Source organism: Oncorhynchus gorbuscha, unplaced genomic scaffold (genome assembly GCF_021184085.1).
Source record: "Oncorhynchus gorbuscha isolate QuinsamMale2020 ecotype Even-year unplaced genomic scaffold, OgorEven_v1.0 Un_scaffold_1159, whole genome shotgun sequence".
Lineage (NCBI taxonomy): Eukaryota > Metazoa > Chordata > Actinopteri > Salmoniformes > Salmonidae > Oncorhynchus > Oncorhynchus gorbuscha.
Genome location: NW_025746024.1, coordinates 127,992 through 155,000, shown reverse-complemented (window position 1 = coordinate 155,000; position 27,009 = coordinate 127,992). Strand labels below are relative to the sequence as shown.

Here is a 27,009-nt window from a genome sequence, read left to right as displayed (position 1 = left end):
GCTGTAGCTCAGTGAGTTGTTGAGGTGGAGAGGGCCAGCTGTAGATCAGTGAGTTGTTGATAAGGAGAGGGCCAGCTGTAGCTCAGTGAGTTGTTGATAAGGAGAAGGCCAGCTGTAGCTCAGTGAGTTGTTGAGGTGGAGAGGGCCAGCTGTAGCTCAGTGAGTTGTTGAGGTGGAGAGGGCCAGCTGTAGCTCAGTGAGTTGTTGATAAGGAGAGGGCCAGCTGTAGCTCAGTGAGTTGTTGATAAGGAGAGGGCCAGCTGTAGATCAGTGAGTTGTTGATAAGGAGAGGGCCAGCTGTAGCTCAGTGAGTTGTTGAGGTGGAGAGGGCCAGCTGTAGATCAGTGAGTTGTTGATAATGAGAGGGCCAGCTGTAGATCAGTGAGTTGTTGATAAGGAGAAGGCCAGCTGTAGCTCAGTGAGTTGTTGAGGTGGAGAGGGCCAGCTGTAGCTCAGTGAGTTGTTGAGGTGGAGAGGGCCAGCTGTAGCTCAGTGAGTTGTTGAGGTGGAGAGGGCCAGCTGTAGCTCAGTGAGTTGTTGAGGTGGAGAGGGCCAGCTGTAGATCAGTGAGTTGTTGATAAAGAGAGGGCCAGCTGTAGATCAGTGAGTTGTTGAGGTGGAGAGGGCCAGCTGTAGCTCAGTGAGTTGTTGAGGTGGAGAGGGCCAGCTGTAGCTCAGTGAGTTGTTGAGGTGGAGAGGGCCAGCTGTAGCTCAGTGAGTTGTTGAGGTGGAGAGGGCCAGCTGTAGCTCAGTGAGTTGTTGATAAGGAGAGGGCCAGCTGTAGCTCAGTGAGTTGTTGAGGTGGAGAGGGCCAGCTGTAGCTCAGTGAGTTGTTGATAAGGAGAGGGCCAGCTGTAGATCAGTGAGTTGTTGATAAAGAGAGGGCCAGCTGTAGATCAGTGAGTTGTTGAGGTGGAGAGGGCCAGCTGTAGCTCAGTGAGTTGTTGATAAGGAGAGGGCCAGCTGTAGCTCAGTGAGTTGTTGAGGTGGAGAGGGCCAGCTGTAGCTCAGTGAGTTGTTGATAAGGAGAGGGCCAGCTGTAGCTCAGTGAGTTGTTGATAATGAGAGGGCCAGCTGTAGATCAGTGAGTTGTTGATAAGGAGAGGGCCAGCTGTAGATCAGTGAGTTGTTGATAAGGAGAGGGCCAGCTGTAGATCAGTGAGTTGTTGATAAGGAGAGGGCCAGCTGTAGCTCAGTGAGTTGTTGATAAGGAGAGGGCCAGCTGTAGCTCAGTGAGTTGTTGAGGTGGAGAGGGCCAGCTGTAGCTCAGTGAGTTGTTGATAAGGAGAGGGCCAGCTGTAGATCAGTGAGTTGTTGAGGTGGAGAGGGCCAGCTGTAGCTCAGTGAGTTGTTGATAAGGAGAGGGCCAGCTGTAGCTCAGTGAGTTGTTGATAAGGAGAAGGCCAGCTGTAGCTCAGTGAGTTGTTGATAAGGAGAAGGCCAGCTGTAGCTCAGTGAGTTGTTGAGGTGGAGAGGGCCAGGTGTAGATCAGTGAGTTGTTGAGGTGGAGAGGGCCAGCTGTAGATCAGTGAGTTGTTGAGGTGGAGAGGGCCAGCTGTAGATCAGTGAGTTGTTGAGGTGGAGAGGGCCAGCTGTAGATCAGTGAGTTGTTGATAAGGAGAGGGCCAGCTGTAGATCAGTGAGTTGTTGATAAGGAGAGGGCCAGCTGTAGCTCAGTGAGTTGTTGATAAGGAGAAGGCCAGCTGTAGCTCAGTGAGTTGTTGATAAAGAGAGGGCCAGCTGTAGATCAGTGAGTTGTTGATAAGGAGAGGGCCAGCTGTAGATCAGTGAGTTGTTGATAAGGAGAGGGCCAGCTGTAGATCAGTGAGTTGTTGATAAGGAGAGGGCCAGCTGTAGGTCAGTGAGTTGTTGACGTGGAAAGGGCCAGCTGTAGCTCAGTGAGTTGTTGAGGTGGAGAGGGCCAGCTGTAGCTCAGTGAGTTGTTGAGGTGGAGAGGGCCAGCTGTAGCTCAGTGAGTTGTTGAGGTGGAGAGGGCCAGCTGTAGCTCAGTGAGTTGTTGAGGTGGAGAGGGCCAGCTGTAGATCAGTGAGTTGTTGATAATGAGAGGGCCAGCTGTAGCTCAGTGAGTTGTTGATAAGGAGAGGGCCAGCTGTAGATCAGTGAGTTGTTGATAAGGAGAGGGCCAGCTGTAGGTCAGTGAGTTGTTGATAAGGAGAGGGCCAGCTGTAGCTCAGTGAGTTGTTGATAAGGAGAGGGCCAGCTGTAGGTCAGTGAGTTGTTGACGTGGAAAGGGCCAGCTGTAGCTCAGTGAGTTGTTGAGGTGGAGAGGGCCAGCTGTAGCTCAGTGAGTTGTTGAGGTGGAGAGGGCCAGCTGTAGCTCAGTGAGTTGTTGATAAGGAGAGGGCCAGCTGTAGCTCATTGAGTTGTTGAGGTGGAGAGGGCCAGCTGTAGCTCAGTGAGTTGTTGATAAGGAGAGGGCCAGCTGTAGATCAGTGAGTTGTTGATAAGGAGAGGGCCAGCTGTAGCTCAGTGAGTTGTTGAGGTGGAGAGGGCCAGCTGTAGCTCAGTGAGTTGTTGAGGTGGAGAGGGCCAGCTGTAGATCAGTGAGTTGTTGAGGTGGAGAGGGCCAGCTGTAGATCAGTGAGTTGTTGAGGTGGAGAGGGCCAGCTGTAGATCAGTGAGTTGTTGAGGTGGAGAGGGCCAGCTGTAGATCAGTGAGTTGTTGATAAGGAGAGGGATAGCTGTAGATCAGTGAGTTGTTGATAAGGAGAGGGCCAGCTGTAGCTCAGTGAGTTGTTGATAAGGAGAAGGCCAGCTGTAGCTCAGTGAGTTGTTGACGTGGAGAGGGCCAGCTGTAGCTCAGTGAGTTGTTGATAAGGAGAAGGCCAGCTGTAGATCAGTGAGTTGTTGATAATGAGAGGGCCAGCTGTAGCTCAGTGAGTTGTTGATAATGAGAGGGCCAGCTGTAGCTCAGTGAGTTGTTGATAAGGAGAGGGATAGCTGTAGATCAGTGAGTTGTTGATAAGGAGAGGGCCAGCTGTAGATCAGTGAGTTGTTGAGGTGGAGAGGGCCAGCTGTAGCTCAGTGAGTTGTTGAGGTGGAGAGGGCCAGCTGTAGCTCAGTGAGTTGTTGAGGTGGAGAGGGCCAGCTGTAGCTCAGTGAGTTGTTGAGGTGGAGAGGGCCAGCTGTAGCTCAGTGAGTTGTTGATAAGGAGAGGGCCAGCTGTAGCTCAGTGAGTTGTTGAGGTGGAGAGGGCCAGCTGTAGCTCAGTGAGTTGTTGAGGTGGAGAGGGCCAGCTGTAGCTCAGTGAGTTGTTGAGGTGGAGAGGGCCAGCTGTAGCTCAGTGAGTTGTTGAGGTGGAGAGGGCCAGCTGTAGCTCAGTGAGTTGTTGAGGTGGAGAGGGCCAGCTGTAGCTCAGTGAGTTGTTGAGGTGGAGAGGGCCAGCTGTAGCTCAGTGAGTTGTTGATAAGGAGAGGGCCAGCTGTAGCTCAGTGAGTTGTTGAGGTGGAGAGGGCCAGCTGTAGCTCAGTGAGTTGTTGAGGTGGAGAGGGCCAGCTGTAGCTCAGTGAGTTGTTGAGGTGGAGAGGGCCAGCTGTAGCTCAGTGAGTTGTTGAGGTGGAGAGGCCCAGCTGTAGATCAATGAGTTGTTGATAATGAGAGGGCCAGCTGTAGCTCAGTGAGTTGTTGATAAGGAGAGGGCCAGCTGTAGATCAGTGAGTTGTTGATAATGAGAGGGCCAGCTTTAGCTCAGTGAGTTGTTGACGTGGAGAGGGCCAGCTGTAGCTCAGTAAGTTGTTGACGTGGAGGGGCTACAGCTATGACGCTTCGGAGAGGGGAGGGGCAGGTAGCCTCCACTGGTATTTATGTTAAGCAGGCAGTCAGACACTGGAAGACGTTTCTGAGGGACAGAGTGAAATCTTGACATGCCCCGAAACGTAAAATAACTTTATTAACTGGTTCCCATGGTTTTAAATAACGGTTCTGTTCCAGAACAGTATAGATCACTTTCGTTCCGGGTTCTGTTTCCGTTCCTTATCTTCCAGTTTTCTGTTCTGTTCCCTGAACCAGTTCCATCACCAGCTATGTTGTACTGCATCGTCTAACCTATATGTGTTGTGTTGTGTGTGTGTGTGTGTGTGTGTGTGTGTGCGTGTGTGCGTGTGTGTGTGTGTGTGTGTGTGTGTGTGTGTGTGTGTGTGTGTGTGTGTGTGTGTGTGTGTGTGTGTGTGTGTGTGTGTGTGTGTGTGTGTGTGTGTGTGTGTGTGTGTGTGTGTGTGTGTGTGTGCGTGTGTGTGTGCGTGCGTGCGTGCGTGTGTATTCAGGGTAAATCAGAGAGAAACTACCACATCTTCTATGAGATGCTGTCTGGTCTGGAGCCTCACCAAAAACGCTCTCTTTACCTGCAAGAGGCGGAGACATACTTTTACCTTAACCAGGTACACACACACACGCACGCACGCACGCACACACACACACACACACACGCACACACACACACACACACACACACACACACACACACACACACACACACACACACACACACACACACACACACACACACACACACACACACACACACACACACACACACACACACACACACACACACACACACACACACACACACACACACACACACACACACACACACACACACACACACACACACACACACACACACACACACACACACAGAGAATAGGTTGATTCGTCCTCCAATAATGTCTTTAAAGGTGCAACGTTCAGAAATCACACCTCCATTTCCTGGTTGATAAAATAGTTCATGTGACAAAACGAGCCTAGTGTTCTAAACCGCTGTGAAATATATTTTCCATAATCAATCAAATATATTGTTGTTTTAGATGTTAACCCGAATGGAAAAGACGCAAAAACAAAATGATCGGGAAGTATAGATATTGCGCACATAGAACAGATTATACCACATTATAGACTGGCTTTCAATGAGAATGACAGATCTATAACACATAGAACAGATCTATTTCCTCTTAGACTGGCTTTCAATGAGAATGACAGATCTATAACACATAGAACAGATCTACCTCTCCTTAGACTGGCTTTCAATGAGAATGACATATCTATAACACATAGAACAGATCTATTTCCTCTTAGACGGGCTTTCAATGAGAATGACAGATCTATAACACACATGCCTGTGTGAATTTGGTCGGGTCAACAGAATGGTGTGGGTCGTATCCCAACAACAGAATGGTGTGGGTCGTATCCCAACAACAGAATGGTGTGGGTCGTATCCCAACAACAGAATGGTGTGGGTTGTATCCCAACAACAGAATGGTGTGGTTGGTATCCCAACAACAGAATGGTGTGGGTCGTATCCCAACAACAGAATGGTGTGGGTCGTATCCCAACAACAGAATGGTGTGGGTCGTATCCCAACAACAGAATGGTGTGGGTCGTATCCCAACAACAGAATGGTGTGGGTCGTATCCCAACAACAGAATGGTGTGGGTCGTATCCCAACAACAGAATGGTGTGGGTCACACCCCAACAACAGAATGGTGTGGGTCGTATCCCAACAACAGAATGGTGTGGGTCGTATCCCAACAACAGAATGGTGAGGGTCGTAACCCAACAACAGAATGGTGTGGGTCGTATCCCAACAACAGAATGGTGTGGGTCGTATCCCAACAACAGAATGGTGTGGGTCGTATCCCAACAACAGAATGGTGAGGGTCGTAACCCAACAACAGAATGGTGAGGGTCGTATCCCAACAACAGAATGGTGTGGGTCGTATCCCAACAACAGAATGGTGTGGGTTGTATCCCAACAACAGAATGGTGTGGTTGGTATCCCAACAACAGAATGGTGTGGGTCGTATCCCAACAACAGAATGGTGTGGGTCGTATCCCAACAACAGAATGGTGTGGGTCGTATCCCAACAACAGAATGGTGTGGGTCGTATCCCAACAACAGAATGGTGTGGGTCGTATCCCAACAACAGAATGGTGTGGGTCACACCCCAACAACAGAATGGTGTGGGTCGTATCCCAACAACAGAATGGTGTGGGTCGTATCCCAACAACAGAATGGTGAGGGTCGTAACCCAACAACAGAATGGTGTGGGTCGTATCCCAACAACAGAATGGTGTGGGTCGTATCCCAACAACAGAATGGTGTGGGTCGTATCCCAACAACAGAATGGTGAGGGTCGTAACCCAACAACAGAATGGTGAGGGTCGTATCCCAACAACAGAATGGTGTGGGTCGTATCCCAACAACAGAATGGTGTGGGTCGTATCCCAACAACAGAATGGTGTGGGTCGTATCCCAACAACAGAATGGTGAGGGTCGTATCCCAACAATAGAATGGTGTGGGTCGTATCCCAACAACAGAATGGTGTGGGTCGTATCCCAACAACAGAATGGTGTGGGTCGTATCCCAACAACAGAATGGTGTGGGTCACACCCCAACAACAGAATGGTGTGGGTCGTATCCCAACAACAGACTGGTGTGGGTCGTATCCCAACAACAGAATGGTGTGGGTCACACCCAACAACAGAATGGTGTGGGTCGTAACCCAACAACAGAATGGTGTGGGTCGTAACCCAACAACAGAATGGTGTGGGTCGTATCCCAACAACAGAATGGTGTGGGTCGTATCCCAACAACAGAATGGTGTGGGTCGTATCCCAACAACAGAATGGTGTGGGTCACACCCAACAACAGAATGGTGTGGGTCGTATCCCAACAACAGAATGGTGTGGGTCGTATCCCAACAACAGAATGGTGAGGGTCGTAACCCAACAACAGAATGGTGTGGGTCGTATCCCAACAACAGAATGGTGTGGGTCGTATCCCAACAACAGAATGGTGTGGGTCGTATCCCAACAACAGAATGGTGAGGGTCGTAACCCAACAACAGAATGGTGAGGGTCGTATCCCAACAACAGAATGGTGTGGGTCGTATCCCAACAACAGAATGGTGTGGGTCGTATCCCAACAACAGAATGGTGTGGGTCGTATCCCAACAACAGAATGGTGAGGGTCGTATCCCAACAATAGAATGGTGTGGGTCGTATCCCAACAACAGAATGGTGTGGGTCGTATCCCAACAACAGAATGGTGTGGGTCGTATCCCAACAACAGAATGGTGTGGGTCACACCCCAACAACAGAATGGTGTGGGTCGTATCCCAACAACAGACTGGTGTGGGTCGTATCCCAACAACAGAATGGTGTGGGTCACACCCCAACAACAGAATGGTGTGGGTCGTAACCCAACAACAGAATGGTGTGGGTCGTAACCCAACAACAGAATGGTGTGGGTCATACCCCAACAACAGAATGGTGTGGGTCGTATCCCAACAACAGAATGGTGTGGGTCATATCCCAACAACAGAATGGTGTGGGTCGTATCCCAACAACAGAATGGTGAGGGTCGTAACCCAACAACAGAATGGTGTGGGTCGTATCCCAACAACAGAATGGTGTGGGTCGTATCCCAACAACAGAATGGTGTGGGTCGTATCCCAACAACAGAATGGTGAGGGTCGTAACCCAACAACAGAATGGTGAGGGTCGTATCCCAACAACAGAATGGTGTGGGTCGTATCCCAACAACAGAATGGTGTGGGTCGTATCCCAACAACAGAATGGTGTGGGTCGTATCCCAACAACAGAATGGTGAGGGTCGTATCCCAACAATAGAATGGTGTGGGTCGTATCCCAACAACAGAATGGTGTGGGTCGTATCCCAACAACAGAATGGTGTGGGTCGTATCCCAACAACAGAATGGTGTGGGTCACACCCAACAACAGAATGGTGTGTGGGTCGTATCCCAACAACAGACTGGTGTGGGTCGTATCCCAACAACAGAATGGTGTGGGTCACACCCCAACAACAGAATGGTGTGGGTCGTAACCCAACAACAGAATGGTGTGGGTCGTAACCCAACAACAGAATGGTGTGGGTCATACCCCAACAACAGAATGGTGTGGGTCGTATCCCAACAACAGAATGGTGTGGGTCATATCCCAACAACAGAATGGTGTGGGTCGTATCCCAACAACAGAATGGTGTGGGTCATACCCCAACAACAGAATGGTGTGGGTCATACCCCAACAACAGAATGGTGTGGGTCGTAACCCAACAACAGAATGGTGTGGGTCATACCCCAACAACAGAATGGTGTGGGTCATACCCAACAACAGAATGGTGTGGGTCGTAACCCAACAACAGAATGGTGTGGGTCGTATCCCAACAACAGAATGGTGTGGGTCATACCCCAACAACAGAAAGTTATCTTTTTTCCTAAAATAATGTATATTTATTTTTTTGGGTGGTTGAGGTGCCTTTCTACTTATCCTTCCACGTATATTGTTTTCAAAATACCCCTCCATATACCTCACAAAATATCCCTGAATAGAGGCATGATAGGTCACGTCAAACTGTCTATAATTTCAGGAAATGCATTTAAAATGTAACAAAAAAAGGATCCATGGGAGAACAACCCGGACCCTCCGTCTAATTGAATTTCTCCCTCGGTGTGTCCCTCTGTACCAGGGTGGTGACTGTGCGATAGAGGGGAAGGATGACGGAGCAGATTTCCGTCGTGTGCAGAGTGCCATGGACATCCTGTGTTTCAGTGCTGATGAGAAGAACGGCATCTGTAGACTACTGTCCTCCGTTCTACACCTGGGGAATGTTTACTTCCAGCCATACCAGGTACTATAACCCCTAACCTCTAACCCCTAACCTCTAACCCATCTGTAGACTACTGTCCTCCGTTCTACACCTGGGGAATGTTTACTTCCAGCCATACCAGGTACTATAACCCCTAACCTCTAACCCCTAACCCATCTGTAGACTACTGTCCTCCGTTCTACACCTGGGGAATGTTTACTTCCAGCCATACCAGGTACTATAACCCCTAACCTCTAACCTCTAACCCCTAACCCATCTGTAGACTACTGTCCTCCGTTCTACACCTGGGGAATGTTTACTTCCAGCCATACCAGGTACTATAACCCCTAACCTCTAACCCCTAACCTCTAACCCATCTGTAAACTACTGTCCTCCGTTCTACACCTGGGGAATGTTTACTTCCAGCCATACCAGGTACTATAACCCCTAACCTCTAACCTCTAACCCCTAACCCATCTGTAGACTACTGTCCTCCGTTCTACACCTGGGGAATGTTTACTTCCAGCCATACCAGGTACTATAACCCCTAACCTCTAACCCCTAACCTCTAACCCATCTGTAGACTACTGTCCTCCGTTCTACACCTGGGGAATGTTTACTTCCAGCCATACCAGGTACTATAACTATACCCCTAACCTCTAACCCCTAACCCATCTGTAGACTACTGTCCTCCGTTCTACACCTGGGGAATGTTTACTTCCAGCCATACCAGGTACTATAACCCCTAACCTCTAACCTCTAACCCCTAACCCATCTGTAGACTACTGTCCTCCATTCTACACCTGGGGAATGTTTACTTCCAGCCATACCAGGTACTATAACCCCTAACCCCTAACCTCTAACCCATCTGTAGACTACTGTCCTCCGTTCTACACCTGGGGAATGTTTACTTCCAGCCATACCAGGTACTATAACCCCTAACCCATAACCCCTAACCTCTAACCCATCTGTAGACTACTGTCCTCCGTTCTACACCTGGGGAATGTTTACTTCCAGCCATACCAGGTACTATAACCCCTAACCCCTAACCCCTAACCCTAACCTCTAACCCCTAACCCATCTGTAGACTACTGTCCTCCGTTCTACACCTGGGGAATGTTTACTTCCAGCCATACCAGGTACTATGACCCCTAACCCCTAACCCCTAACCGCTAACCCCTAACCTCTAACACCTAACAGTGTGTTTTATATGGCACTATAATATACAGTATATAGTGTATTTAATGTATATAACTGTGTGTTTTTATATGGCACTATAATAGACAGTATATAGTGTATTTAATGTATATAACAGTGTGTTTTACCACTGCAGTATAATATACAGTATACAGTGTGTTTAATGTATATAACAGTGTGTTTTACCACTGCAGTATAATATACAGTATACAGTGTGTTTAATGTATATAACAGTGTGTTTTACCACTGCAGTATAATATACAGTATACAGTGTGTTTAATGTATATAACAGTGTGTTTTACCACTGCAGTATAATATACAGTATATAGTGTATTTAATGTATATAACAGTGTGTTTTAACACTGCAGTATTATATACAGTATATAATGTATTTAATGTATATAACAGTGTGTTTTAACACTGCAGTATAATATACAGTATATAGTGTATTTAATGTATAGAACCGTGTTTTAACACTGCAGTATAATATACAGTATACAGTGTATTTAATGTATATAATAGTGTGTTTTAACACTGCAGTATAATATACAGTATATAGTGTATTTAATGAATATAACAGTGTGTTTTTATATGGCACTATAATATACAGTATATAGTGTATTTAATGTATATAACTGTGTGTTTTTATATGGCACTATAATATACAGTATATCGTGTATTTAATGTATATAACAGTGTGCTTTACCACTGCAGTATAATATACAGTATACAGTGTATTTAATGTATATAACTGTGTTTTACCACTGCAGTATAATATACAGTATACAGTGTGTTTAATGTATATAACAGTGTGTTTTAACACTGCAGTATAATATACAGTATATAATGTATTTAATGTATATAACAGTGTGTTTTACCACTGCAGTATAATATACAGTATATAGTGTATTTAATGTATATAACAGTGTGTTTTAACACTGCAGTATAATATACAGTATATAATGTATTTAATGTATATAAGAGTGTGTTTTAACACTGCAGTATAATATACAGTATATAGTGTATTTAATGTATAGAACCGTGTTTTAACACTGCAGTATAATATACAGTATATAGTGTATTTAATGTATATAACTGTGTGTTTTTATATGGCACTATAATATACAGTATATAATGTATTTAATGTATATAACAGTGTGTTTTACCACTGCAGTATAATATACAGTATATAGTGTATTTAATGTATATAACAGTGTGTTTTAACACTGCAGTATAATATACAGTATATAATGTATTTAATGTATATAACAGTGTGTTTTAACACTGCAGTATAATATACAGTATATAGTGTATTTAATGTATAGAACCGTGTTTTAACACTGCAGTATAATATACAGTATATAGTGTATTTAATGTATATAACTGTGTGTTTTTATATGGCACTATAATATACAGTATATAGTGTATTTAATGTATATAACAGTGTGTTTTACCACTGCAGTATAATATACAGTATATAGTGTATTTAATGTATATAACAGTGTGCTTTACCACTGCAGTATAATATACAGTATATAGTGTATTTAATGTATATAACTGTGTGTTTTTATATGGCACTATAATATACAGTATATAGTGTATTTAATGTATATAACAGTGTGTTTTAACACTGCAGTATAATATACAGTATATAGTGTATTTAATGTATATAACTGTGTGTTTTTATATGGCACTATAATATACAGTATATAGTGTATTTAATGTATATAACAGTGTGTTTTAACACTGCAGTATAATATACAGTATACAGTGTATTTAATGTATATAACAGTGTGTTTTAACACTGCGGTATAATATACAGTATATAGTGTATTTAATGTATATAACAGTGTGTTTTAACACTGCAGTATAATATACAGTATATAGTGTATTTAATGTATAGAACCGTGTTTTAACACTGCAGTATAATATACAGTATACAGTGTATTTAATGTATATAACAATGTGTTTTAACACTGCACTATAATATACAGTATATAATGTATTTAATGTATATAACAGTGTGTTTTACAACTGCAGAATAATATACAGTATATAGTGTATTTAATGTATATAACAGTGTGTTTTTATATGGCACTATAATATACAGTATATAGTGTATTTAATGAATATAACAGTGTGTTTTTATATGGCACTATAATATACAGTATGTAGTGTATTTAATGTATATAACTGTGTTTTACCACTGCAGTATAATATACAGTATATAGTGTATTTAATGTATATAACTGTGTTTTAACACTGCAGTATAATATACAGTATATAGTGTATTTAATGAATATCACTGTGTGTTTTAACACTGCAGTATAATATACAGTATATAGTGTATTTAATGTATATAACAGTGTGTTTCCCTGTTGTACAACAGGCTGAAGGACAGGAGGTATTTCATGTATATAACAGTGTGTTTTAACACTGCAGTATAATATACAGTATATAGTGTATTTAATGTATATAACAGTGTGTATCCCTGTTGTACAACAGGCTCAAGGCCAGGAGGTATTTAATGTAAAACAGGCTGCTAACCCTAACCCTATCCCTGTTGTACAACAGGCTGAAGGCCAGGAGGTATTTAATGTAAAACAGGCTGCTAACCCTAACCCTATCCCTGTTGTACAACAGGCTGAAGGCCAGGAGGTATTTAATGTATATATGTAAAACAGGCTGCTAACCCTAACCCTATCCCTGAAGGCCAGGAGGTATTTAATGTATATATGTAAAACAGGCTGCTAACCCTAACCCTATCCCTGAAGGCCAGGAGGTATTTAATGTATATATGTAAAACAGGCTGCTAACCCTAACCCTATCCCTGTTGTACAACAGGCTGAAGGCCAGGAGGTATTTAATGTATATATGTAAAACAGGCTGCTAACCCTAACCCTATCCCTGTTGTACAACAGGCTGAAGGCCAGGAGGTATTTAATGTATATATGTAAAACAGGATGCTAACCCTAACCCTATCCCTGTTGTACAACAGGCTGAAGGCCAGGAAGTGGCGACGGTCGTCAGTGATCAGGAGATCAGAGTGGTAGCTGAGCTGCTCCAGATCTCTCCTGAGGGACTCAAAAAGGCCATCACACACAAAATCACGGTCAGAACTACACTACCACATTACCTAAGGGTCAGAACTACACTACTACATTACCTTGGGGTCAGAACTGCACTACTACATTACCTTAGGGTCAGAACTACACTACTACATTACAGAACTCTACTACATTATCACTATATCACAAAGTCATGCTCAGAACTACACGACTACATTACCTCTACTACATCACACACACAGTCATGGTCAGAACTACACTACTACATTACCTTAGGGTCAGAACTACACTACTACTACTACATTACCTCTACTATATCACACACAAAGTCACGGTCAGAACTACACTACTACATTACCTTGGGGTCAGAACTACACTACTACATTACCTTAGGGTCAGAACTACACTACTACATTACCTTAGGGTCAGAACTACACTACTACATTACCTTAGGGTCAGAACTACACTACTACATTACCTCTACTATATCACACACAAAATCACGGTCAGAACTACACTACTACATTACCTTAGGGTCAGAACTACACTACTACTACTACATTACCTTAGGGTCAGAACTACACTACTACATTACCTTAGGGTCAGAACTACACTACTACATTACCTTAGGGTCAGAACTGCACTACTACATTACCTCTACTATATCACACACAAAGTCACGTTCAGAACTGCACTACACATTACCTTAGGGTCAGAACTGCACTACTACATTACCTCTACTATATCACACACAAAGTCATGCTCAGAACTACACGACTACATTACCTCTACTACATCACACACAAAGTCACATTCAGAACTACACTACTACATTACCTTAGGGTCAGAACTACACTACTACATTACCTCTACTATATCACACACAAATTCACGTTCAGAACTACACTACTACATTACCTTAGGGTCAGAACTACACTACTACTACTACATTACTTTAGGGTCAGAACTACACTACTACATTACCTCTACTATATCACACACAAAGTCACGGTCAGAACTACACTACCACATTACCTAAGGGTCAGAACTACACTACTACATTACCTCTACTATATCACACACAAAGTCACGGTCAGAACTGCACTACTACATTACCTTAGGGTCAGAACTACACTACTACATTACCTCTACTATATCACACACAAAGTCATGCTCAGAACTACACGACTATATTACCTTAGGGTCAGAACTACACTACAACATTACCTCTACTATATCACACACAAAGACACGGTCAGAACTACACTACCACATTACCTTAGGGTCAGAACTACACTACCATATTACCTTAGGGTCAGAACTACACTACTACTACTACATTACCTCTACTATATCACACACAAAGTCACGGTCAGAACTACACTACCACATTACCTTAGGGTCAGAACTACACTACTACATTACCTTAGGGTCAGAACTACACTACTACTACTACATTACCTCTACTATATCACACACAAAGTCACGGTCAGAACTACACTACCACATTACCTTAGGGTCAGAACTACACTACTACTACATTACCTCTACTATATCACACACAAAGTCACGGTCAGAACTACACTACCACATTACCTTAGGGTCAGAACTACACTACTACATTACCTCTACTATATCACACACAAAGTCACGGTCAGAACTACACTACTACATTACCTCTACTATATCACACACAAAGTCACGGTCAGAACTGCACTACTACATTACCTCTACTATATCACACACAAAGTCACGGTCAGAACTACACTACTACATTACCTTAGGGTCAGAACTACACTACTACATTACCTTAGGGTCAGAACTGCACTACTACATTACCTTAGGGTCAGAACTACACTACTACATTACCTTGGGGTCAGAACTACACTACTACATTACCTTAGGGTCAGAACTACACTACTACATTACCTTAGGGTCAGAACTACACTACTACATTACCTCTACTAGTTACTACATCTACTACATCACAGTTACTACATATACTGCATTACCTCTACTACATCACGGTCACGCACTGACTGACTGACTGACTGACTGACTGACTGACTGACTGACTGACTGACTGTGCTTACTTAGTTAGTTAGTTAGTTACTTAGTTAGTTAGTTACTTAGTTAGTTAGTTAGTTACTTAGTTAGTTATTTAGTTCGTTACTTAGTTAGTTAGTTAGTTACTTAGTTAGTTAGTTAGTTACTTACTTACTTACTTTTGACTCTACAGGATACAGTCCGGGAGAAGATCTACACTCCCCTGACAGTGGAGAGTGCTGTGGATGCCAGGTGTGTCTGTCTGTCTGTCTGTCTGTCTGTCTGTCTGTCTGTCTGTCTGTCTGTCTGTCTGTCTGTCTGTCTGTCTGTCTGTCTGTCTGTCTGTCTGTCTGTCTGTCTGTCTGTCTGTCTGTCTGTCTGTCTGTCTGTCTGTCTGTCTGTCTGTCTGTCTGTCTGTCTGTCTGTCTGTCTGTCTGTCTGTCTGTCTGTCTGTCTGTCTGTCTGTCTGTCTGTCTGTCTGTCAGGGTGGTGGCTACAGTATCAGTGACACCCTGACGTTGGACGGGTACACGACAAGGTGTGACACGGTGTCGAGCTGAACTCCCATAACGCTCAGTCATACGTGACTTATTAATGAACCGTGGGTTACTTAACACTGAGAGACAGGAGAACTCACTGTGTTGTGTGTGTGTGTGTTTGTGTGTGTGTGTTGTTCTAACCTCCAGCATCTTCAATTAGACCTGTACTACAGCGTGTCTGTTTCCATAGAGACGCTGTTGCTAAGATCCTGTACTCGCTGCTGTTTCATTGGCTGACCGAGAAGATAAATGGGCGGGTCTATCCTCGCAACGAGGCTCTGTCCATCTCTATACTGGACATATACGGCTTCGAGGTTGCTGCTCACACACACACACACAGTCTGTTTCCAGTTTCCATCAGTTTTATCACCATCATCATATTCCATCATCACCTTTAGCCAACTTTATCAAGCTTTACTTTTCCTCTCTCTCTCTCTGACTCTCTCTCTCTCTCTCTCTCTCTCTGTATCCTCTCTCTGACTCTCTCTCTCTCTCCCTCTCTCTCTCTCTCTCTCTCTCTCTCTCTGTCTCTCTCTCTCTCTGTATCCCCTCTTTCTGTCTCTCTCTCTCTGTGTATCTCTCTCTCTCTCTCTCTGTATCTCTCTCTCTGTCTCTCTCTCTCTCTCTCTCTCTCTCTCTCTCTCTCTCTCTCTCTCTCTCTCTCTCTCTCTCTGTGTATCTCTCTGTCTCTCTCTCTCTCTCTCTCTCTCTCTCTCTCTCTCTCTCTCTCTCTCTCTCTCTCTCTGTGTATCTCCTCTCTCTCTCTCTCTCTCTCTCTCTCTCTCTCTCTCTCTCTCTCTCTCTCTCTCTCTCTCTCTCTCTCTCTCTCTCTCTCTCTCTCTCTCTCTCTCTCTCTCTCTCTCTCTCTCTCTCTCTCTCTCTCTCTCTGTGTCCCCCCCCTCTCTCTCTCTCTCTCCATAGGATCTGTTACTCAACAGTTTTGAGCAGCTGTGTATCAACTATGCCAACGAGAGGCTGCAGTTCTACTTCAACAAGATCATCTTCAGGGAGGAACAGGTCAGTCAGTCAGTGCAACTGGCAACACACTGAGCCACACACTGAGCTACAGACTCCATACAAACACATGGGACTGTACACAAAATGGCGCCTGTGTTCTGAGCCAGTGTGGCTGTTGTTTCCTTTGTTTGAGTAAGTATGGAGGTTGTTTTCTGACTGCAACTGGCAACACACTGAGCCACAGCCTCCATTAAAAACACATGAGCCTGGACACAAAATGGCACCTGTGTTCTGACCCTGTTAAGTGGCCAAACTTCCTGCCACCCAGGACCTATATACCAGGCGGTGTCAGAGGAAAGCCCATGAAATCGTTAAAGAGTCCAGTCACCCAAGTCACAGGCTGTTTTCTGCTACCGCATGGCAAGCGGTACCGGAGGACCAAGCGGTACCGGAGGACCAAGCGGTACCGGAGGACCAAGCGGTACCGGAGGACCCGGAGGACCAAGCGGTACCGGAGGACCCGGAGGACCAAGCGGTACCGGAGGACCAAGCGGCACCGGAGGACCAAGCGGTACCGGACCCGGAGGACCAAGTGGTACCGGAGGACCAAGTGGAGGAGGACCAAGCGGTACCGGAGGACCCGGAGGACCAAGTGGTACCGGAGGACCAAGTGGTACCGGAGGACCAAGCGGTACCGGAGGACCAAGCGGTACCGGAGGACCAAGTGGTACCGGAGGACCAAGTCAAGAACCAGAAGGCTCCTCAACAGCTTCTACTGCTGAGGCTGTTTTCTCTGCTACCACACGGCAAGCGGTACCGGAGGACCAAGCGGTACCGGAGGACCAAGCGGTACCGGAGGACCAAGTCAAGAACCAGAAGGCTCCTCAACAGCTTCTACTGCTGAGGCTGTTTTCTCTGCTACCACACGGCAAGCGGTACCGGAGGACCAAGTCAAGAACCAGAAGGCTCCTCAACAGCTTCTACTGCTGCTTTTTGTCTGCTTTTTCAGCTTCTGTCTGCTTCTGTCTGCTTTTTCCTGCAGGAGGAGTACATCCGGGAGCAGATCAGCTGGCAAGAGCTTCCTTCAGCGACAACCAGGCCGTCATCAACCTCATCGCCGCTAAGCCTCATGGGATACTGAGGATCCTGGATGACCAGTGCGGCTTCCCCCAGGTAGCCACGTCACTTCCTGTGTGTCACCTATAGGTTGAACATAAACAAAGGTAAAGAAAATAGAATTCTAATATCCCGGAAGTCTTTGCTTAAATGAAGGATTAATTGTAAATAACGTGGACCAACTTCGCGAGTTAGAAACAGCCCTAGTCCCATAACTCTGTGACTCCGGAGTATAACTTCCTGTTCCTGTTGTCCTGTTGACAAGGCGACAGACCACACCTTCCTCCAGAAGTGCAACTATCACCACGGAACAGCGATCTGTATGCCCGGCCAAAGATGCCCTCCCAGAGTTCACACTGAAACACTACGCTGGGAAAGTCACATACCAAGTAAACACACACACGCACGCACGCAAGCACGCGCACGCACACACACACACACACACACACACACACACACACACACACACACACACACACACACACACACACACACACACACACACACACACACACACACACACACACACACAGACACACACACACACACACACACACACACACACACACACACACACACACACACACACACACACACACACACACACACACACACACACACACACACACACACACACACACACACACACACACACACACACACACACACACACACACACACACACACACACACACACACACACCTGAAGTAATAAAACAATCCATTCTACCCTCCCCTGTTGATGTTATAACATTATCTACCCTCCCCTGTTGATGTTATAACATTATCTACCCTCCCCTGTTGATGTTATAACATTATCTACCCTCCCCTGTTGATGTTATAACATTATCTACCATCCCCTGTTGATGTCCTCCTAACATTATCTACCCTCCCCTGTTGATGTTATAACATTATCTACCCTCCCCTGTTGATGTCCCCCTAACATTATCTACCCTCCCCTGTTGATGTTATAACATTATCCTCCCCTGTTGATGTCCTCTCCTACCCTCCCCTGTTGATGTCCTCCTAACATTATCTTATCCCTCCCCTGTTGATGTCCTCCCTCCCAACATTATCTACCCTCCCCCATTATCTACCCTCCCCTGTTGATGTCTACTCCCCCTGTTGATGTCCTCCTACATTATCTACCCTCCCCTGTTGATGTTATAACATTATCTACCCTCCCCTGTTGATGTTATAACATTATCTACCCTCCCCTGTTGATGTCCTCCTAACATTATCTACCCTCCCCCTGTTGATGTCCTCCTAACATGATATCCCCTGTTGATGTCCTCCTAACATGATCCCCCCCTGTTGATGTTATAACATTATCTACCCTCCCCTATGTCCTCCTAACATTATCTACCCTCCCCCTGTTGATGTTATAACATTATCTACCCTCCCCCTATGTTATAACATTATCTACCCTCCCCCTGTTGATGTCCTCCTAACATTATCTACCCTCCCCTGTTGATGTTATAACATTATCTACCCTCCCCCTGTTGATGTTATAACATTATCTACCCTCCCCTGTTGATGTCCTCCTAACATTATCTACCCTCCCCTGTTGATGTTATAACATTATCTACCCTCCCCCTGTTGATGTCCTCCTAACATTATCTACCCTCCCCTGTTGATGTCCTCCTAACATGATCTACCCTCCCCCTGTTGATGTTCTCCTAACATTATCTACCCTCCCCTGTTGATGTTATAACATTATCTACCCTCCCCTGTTGATGTTATAACATGATCTACCCTCCCCTGTTGATGTTATAACATTATCTACCCTCCCCTGTTGATGTTATAACATTATCTACCCTCCCCTGTTGATGTTATAACATTATCTACCCTCCCCTGTTGATGTCCTCCTAACATGATCTACCCTCCCCTGTTGATGTTATAACATTATCTACCCCTGTTGATGTTATAACATTATCTCCCTCCCCTGTTGATGTTATAACATTATCTACCCTCCCCTGTTGATGTCCTCCTAACATTATCTACCCTCCCTCTGTTGATGTTATAACATTAGCCCTCCCCTGTTGATGTTATAACATTATCTACCCTCCCCTGTTGATGTTATAACATTATCTACCCTCCCCTGTTGATGTTATAACATTATCTACCCTCCCTGTTGATGTTATAACATTATCTACCATCCCCCTGTTGATGTCCTCCTAACATTATCTACCCTCCCCTGTTGATGTTATAACATTATCTACCCTCCCCTGTTGATGTTATAACATTATCTACCCTCCCCCTGTTGATGTCCTCCTAACATTATCTACCCTCCCCCTGTTGATGTCCTCCTAACATGATCTACCCTCCCCTGTTGATGTCCTATAACATTATCTATGTTATAACCTACCCTCCCCTGTTGATGTCCTATAACATTATCTACCCTCCCCTGTTGATGTCCTCCTAACATTATCTACCCTCCCCCTGTTGATGTTATAACATTATCTACCCTCCCCTGTTGATGTTATAACATTATCTACCCTCCCCTGTTGATGTCCTCCTAACATTATCTACCCTCCCCCTGTTGATGTTATAACATTATCTACCCTCCCCTGTTGATGTCCTCCTAACATTATCTACCCTCCCCTGTTGATGTCCTCCTAACATGATCTACCCTCCCCTGTTGATGTTCTCCTAACATTATCTACCCTCCCCTGTTGATGTTATAACATTATCTACCCTCCCCCTGTTGATGTTATAACATTATCTACCCTCCCCTGTTGATGTCCTCCTAACATTATCTACCCTCCCCCTGTTGATGTTATAACATTATCTACCCTCCCCTGTTGATGTTATAACATTATCTACCCTCCCCCTGTTGATGTCCTCCTAACATTATCTACCCTCCCCTGTTGATGTTATAACATTATCTACCCTCCCCTGTTGATGTCCTATAACATTATCTACCCTCCCCTGTTGATGTCCTCCTAACATTATCCCCTATGTTCTCCTAACATTATCTACCCTCCCCTGTTGATGTTATAACATTATCTACCCTCCCCCTGTTGATGTTATAACATGATCTACCCTCCCCTGTTGATGTTATAACATTATCTACCCTCCCCTGTTGATGTTATAACATTATCTACCATCCCCCTGTTGATGTCCTCCTAACATTATCTACCCTCCCCTGTTGATGTTATAACATTATCTACCCTCCCCTGTTGATGTTATAACATGATCTACCCTCCCCTGTTGATGTCCTCCTAACATTATCTACCCTCCCCTGTTGATGTTATAACATTATCTACCCTCCCCTGTTGATGTCCTCCTAACATTATCTACCCTCCCCTGTTGATGTCCTCCTAACATGATCTACCCTCCCCTGTTGATGTTCTCCTAACATTATCTACCCTCCCCTGTTGATGTTATAACATTATCTACCCTCCCCTGTTGATGTTATAACATTATCTACCCTCCCCTGTTGATGTCCTCCTAACATTATCTACCCTCCCCTGTTGATGTTATAACATTATCTACCATCCCCCTGTTGATGTTATAACATTATCTACCATGTTATAACCCCCTCCCCTGTTGATGTCCTCCTAACATTATCTACCCTCCCCTGTTGATGTTATAACATTATCTACCCTCCCCCTGTTGATGTCCTCCTAACATTATCTACCCTCCCCTGTTGATGTCCTCCTAACATTATCTACCCTCCCCTGTTGATGTCTACCCTCCCCTGTTGATGTTATAACATGATCTACCCTCCCCCTGTTGATGTCCTCCTAACATTATCTACCCTCCCCTGTTGATGTTATAACATTATCTACCCTCCCCTGTTGATGTCCTCCTAACATTATCTACCCTCCCCCTGTTGATGTCCTCCTAACATGATCTACATGTTCTCCTAACATTATCTACCCTCCCCCTGTTGATGTTATAACATTATCTACCCTCCCCTGTTGATGTCCTCCTAACATTATCTACCCTCCCCTGTTGATGTTATAACATTATCTACCATCCCCTGTTGATGTTATAACATTATCTACCCTCCCCTGTTGATGTTATAACATTATCTACCCTCCCCTGTTGATGTCCTCCTAACATTATCTACCCTCCCCTGTTGATGTTATAACATTATCTACCCTCCCCTGTTGATGTCCTCCTAACATTATCTACCCTCCCCTGTTGATGTCCTCCTAACATGATCTACCCTCCCCTGTTGATGTTCTCCTAACATTATCTACCCTCCCCTGTTGATGTTATAACATTATCTACCCTCCCCTGTTGATGTTATAACATGATCTACCCTCCCCCTGTTGATGTTATAACATTATCTACCCTCCCCTGTTGATGTTATAACATTATCTACCCTCCCCTGTTGATGTTATAACATTATCTACCATCCCCTGTTGATGTCCTCCTAACATTATCTACCCTCCCCCTGTTGATGTTATAACATTATCTACCCTCCCCCTGTTGATGTTATAACATGATCTACCCTCCCCTGTTGATGTCCTCCTAACATTATCTACCCTCCCCTGTTGATGTTATAACATTATCTACCCTCCCCTGTTGATGTCCTCCTAACATTATCTACCCTCCCCTGTTGATGTCCTCCTAACATGATCTACCCTCCCCTGTTGATGTTCTCCTAACATTATCTACCATCCCCTGTTGATGTTATAACATTATCTACCATCCCCCTGTTGATGTTATAACATTATCTACCATCCCCTGTTGATGTCCTCCTAACATTATCTACCCTCCCCTGTTGATGTTATAACATTATCTACCATCCCCCTGTTGATGTTATAACATTATCTACCATCCCCTGTTGATGTTATAACATTATCTACCATCCCCTGTTGATGTCCTCCTAACATTATCTACCCTCCCCTGTTGATGTTATAACATTATCTACCCTCCCCTGTTGATGTTATAACATTATCTACCCTCCCCTGTTGATGTCATTATCTACCTCCCCTGTTGATGTTATAACATTATCATCCCCTGATAACATTATCTACCCATTATCCCATCCCCTGTTGATGTCCTCCTAACATTATCTACCCTCCCCTGTTGATGTTATAACATTATCTACCCTCCCCTGTTGATGTTATAACATTATCTACCCTCCCCTGTTGATGTCCTCCTAACATTATCTACCCTCCCCTGTTGATGTCCTCCTAACATGATCTACCCTCCCCTGTTGATGTCCTCCTAACATGATCTACCCTCCCCTGTTGATGTTATAACATTATCTACCTCCCCTCCCCTGTTGATGTCCTCCTAACATTATCTACCCTCCCCCCTGTTGATGTTATAACATTATCTACCCTCCCCTGTTGATGTTATAACATTATCTACCCTCCCCTGTTGATGTCCTCCTAACATTATCTACCCTCCCCTGTTGATGTTATAACATTATCTACCCTCCCCTGTTGATGTCCTCCTAACATTATCTACCCTCCCCTGTTGATGTCCTCCTAACATGATCTACCCTCCCCTGTTGATGTTCTCCTAACATTATCTACCCTCCCCTGTTGATGTTATAACATTATCTACCCTCCCCTGTTGATGTTATAACATTATCTACCCTCCCCCTGTTGATGTCCTCCTAACATTATCTACCCTCCCCCTGTTGATGTTATAACATTATCTACCATCCCCCTCCCTGTTGATGTCCTCCTAACATTATCTACCCTCCCCTGTTGATGTTATAACATTATCTACCTCCCCCTGTTGATGTCCTCCTAACATTATCTACCCTCCCCCTGTTGATGTCCTCCTAACATGATCTACCCTCCCCTGTTGATGTTCTCCTAACATTATCTACCCTCCCCTGTTGATGTTATAACATTATCTACCCTCCCCTGTTGATGTTATAACATGATCTACCTCCCCCTGTTGATGTTATAACATTATCTACCCTCCCCCTGTTGATGTTATAACATTATCTACCATCCCCTGTTGATGTCCTCCTAACATTATCTACCCTCCCCTGTTGATGTTATAACATTATCTACCCTCCCCCTGTTGATGTTATAACATGATCTACCCTCCCCCTGTTGATGTCCTCCTAACATTATCTACCCTCCCCCTGTTGATGTTATAACATTATCTACCCTCCCCCTGTTGATGTCCTCCTAACATTATCTACCCTCCCCTGTTGATGTCCTCCTAACATGATCTACCCTCCCCTGTTGATGTTCTCCTAACATTATCTACCCTCCCCTGTTGATGTTATAACATTATCTACCCTCCCCCTGTTGATGTTATAACATTATCTACCCTCCCCTGTTGATGTCCTCCTAACATTATCTACCCTCCCCTGTTGATGTTATAACATTATCTACCATCCCCTGTTGATGTTATAACATTATCTACCATCCCCCTGTTGATGTTATAACATTATCTACCCTCCCCTGTTGATGTCCTCCTAACATTATCTACCCTCCCCTGTTGATGTTATAACATTATCTACCCTCCCCTGTTGATGTCCTCCTAACATTATCTACCCTCCCCCTGTTGATGTCCTCCTAACATTATCTACCCTCCCCTGTTGATGTTATAACATTATCTACCCTCCCCTGTTGATGTTATAACATGATCTACCCTCCCCTGTTGATGTCCTCCTAACATTATCTACCCTCCCCTGTTGATGTTATAACATTATCTACCCTCCCCTGTTGATGTCCTCCTAACATTATCTACCCTCCCCTGTTGATGTCCTCCTAACATGATCTACCCTCCCCTGTTGATGTTCTCCTAACATTATCTACCCTCCCCTGTTGATGTTATAACATTATCTACCCTCCCCTGTTGATGTTATAACATTATCTACCCTCCCCTGTTGATGTCCTCCTAACATTATCTACCCTCCCCTGTTGATGTTATAACATTATCTACCATCCCCCTGTTGATGTTATAACATTATCTACCCTCCCCTGTTGATGTTATAACATTATCTACCCTCCCCCTGTTGATGTCCTCCTAACATTATCTACCCTCCCCTGTTGATGTTATAACATTATCTACCCTCCCCTGTTGATGTCCTCCTAACATTATCTACCCTCCCCTGTTGATGTCCTCCTAACATGATCTACCCTCCCCCTGTTGATGTTCTCCTAACATTATCTACCCTCCCCTGTTGATGTTATAACATTATCTACCCTCCCCTGTTGATGTTATAACATGATCTACCCTCCCCCTGTTGATGTTATAACATTATCTACCCTCCCCTGTTGATGTTATAACATTATCTACCCTCCCCTGTTGATGTTATAACATTATCTACCATCCCCCTGTTGATGTCCTCCTAACATTATCTACCCTCCCCTGTTGATGTTATAACATTATCTACCCTCCCCTGTTGATGTTATAACATGATCTACCCTCCCCCTGTTGATGTCCTCCTAACATTATCTACCCTCCCCCTGTTGATGTTATAACATTATCTACCCTCCCCTGTTGATGTCCTCCTAACATGATCTACCCTCCCCTGTTGATGTCCTCCTAACATGATCTACCCTCCCCCTGTTGATGTTCTCCTAACATTATCTACCATCCCCCTGTTGATGTTATAACATTATCTACCATCCCCTGTTGATGTTATAACATTATCTACCATCCCCTGTTGATGTCCTCCTAACATTATCTACCCTCCCCCCTGTTGATGTTATAACATTATCTACCATCCCCTGTTGATGTTATAACATTATCTACCATCCCCCTGTTGATGTCCTCCTAACATTATCTACCCTCCCCTGTTGATGTTCTCCTAACATTATCTACCATCCCCTGTTGATGTCCTCCTCCCATGTTATAACTTATCTACCATCCCCTGTTGATGTTATAACATGATCTACCCCCCTCCCCTGTTGATGTCCTCCTAACATGATCTACCCTCCCCTGTTGATGTCCTCCTAACATTATCTACCCTCCCCTGTTGATGTTATAACATTATCTACCCTCCCCTGTTGATGTTATAACATGATCTACCCTCCCCTGTTGATGTCCTCCTCCCCTGTTGATGTTACATTATCTACCATCCCCTGTTGATGTCCTCCTAACATTATCTACCCTCCCCTGTTGATGTTATAACATTATCTACCCTCCCCTGTTGATGTTATAACATGATCTACCCTCCTCCTGTTGATGTTATAACATTATCTACCCTCCCCTGTTGATGTTATAACATGATCTACCATCCCCTGTTGATGTTATAACATTATCTACCATCCCCCTGTTGATGTCCTCCTAACATTATCTACCCTCCCCTGTTGATGTTATAACATTATCTACCATCCCCCTGTTGATGTCCTCCTAACATTATCTACCCTCCCCTGTTGATGTTATAACATTATCTACCCTCCCCCTGTTGATGTTATAACATCTACCCTCCCCCTGTGATGTCCTCCTAACATTATCTACCCTCCCCTGTTGATGTTCTCCTAACATTATCTACCATCCCCTGTTGATGTCCTCCTAACATTATCTACCCTCCCCTGTTGATGTTATAACATTATCTACCCTCCCCCTGTTGATGTCCTCCTAACATTATCTACCCTCCCCTGTTGATGTTATAACATTATCTACCCTCCCCTGTTGATGTTATAACATTATCTACCCTCCCCCTGTTGATGTTATAACATTATCTACCCTCCCCTGTTGATGTCCTCCTAACATTATCTACCCTCCCCCTGTTGATGTCCTCCTAACATTATCTCTCCTCCCCTGTTGATGTTCTCCTAACATTACCTACCCTCCCCCTGTTGATGTTCTCCTAACATTACCTACCCTCCCCCTGTTGATGTCCTCCTAACATTACCTACCCTCCCCTGTTGATGTCCTCCTAACATGATCTATCCTCCCCTGTTGATGTCCTCCTAACATTATCTACCCTCCCCCTGTTGATGTCCTCCTAACATGATCTACCCTCCCCTGTTGATGTCCTCCTAACATTATCTACCCTCCCCTGTTGATGTCCTCCTAACATGATCTACCCTCCCCTGTTGATGTCCTCCTAACATTATCTCCCCTCCCCTGTTGATGTTATAACATTATCTACCCCCCCCTGTTGATGTCCTCCTAACATGTCTACCCTCCCCCTATGTCCTCCTAACATGATCTACCCTCCCCTGTTGATGTCTCCTAACATGATCTACCCTCCCCCTGTTGATGTCCTCCTAACATGATCTACCCTCCCCTGTTGATGTTATAACATTATCTACCATCCCCTGTTGATGTCCTCCTAACATGATCTACCCTCCCCTGTTGATGTTCTCCTAACATTATCTACCCTCCCCTGTTGATGTTCTCCTAACATGATCTACCCTCCCCTGTTGATGTTATAACATTATCTACCATCCCCTAACATGTTATAACATTATCTACCATCCCCCTGTTGATGTTATAACATTATCTACCATCCCCTGTTGATGTTATAACATGTCTACCCTCCCCTGTTGATGTTATAACATTATCTACCCT

At 44.6% G+C, this 27,009-nt stretch overlaps 1 protein-coding gene across 1 annotated transcript in view; it reads left to right on the top strand.

Moving 5' to 3' along the window:
• LOC124021679 (unconventional myosin-XV-like) overlaps positions 1-27,009 on the top strand; it is a gene marked incomplete at its 3' end in the record, with an annotated part of 187,428 nt that overhangs the window by 32,447 nt on the left and 127,972 nt on the right. Inside the window, 11 exon segments of the mRNA XM_046336788.1 lie at positions 4,284-4,397; positions 8,508-8,669; positions 12,823-12,936; positions 15,132-15,190; positions 15,668-15,791; positions 16,399-16,494; positions 17,477-17,513; positions 17,516-17,607; positions 17,816-17,858; positions 17,861-17,890; positions 17,893-17,939. Coding sequence (XP_046192744.1) covers positions 4,284-4,397; positions 8,508-8,669; positions 12,823-12,936; positions 15,132-15,190; positions 15,668-15,791; positions 16,399-16,494; positions 17,477-17,513; positions 17,516-17,607; positions 17,816-17,858; positions 17,861-17,890; positions 17,893-17,939 — 918 coding nt within the window.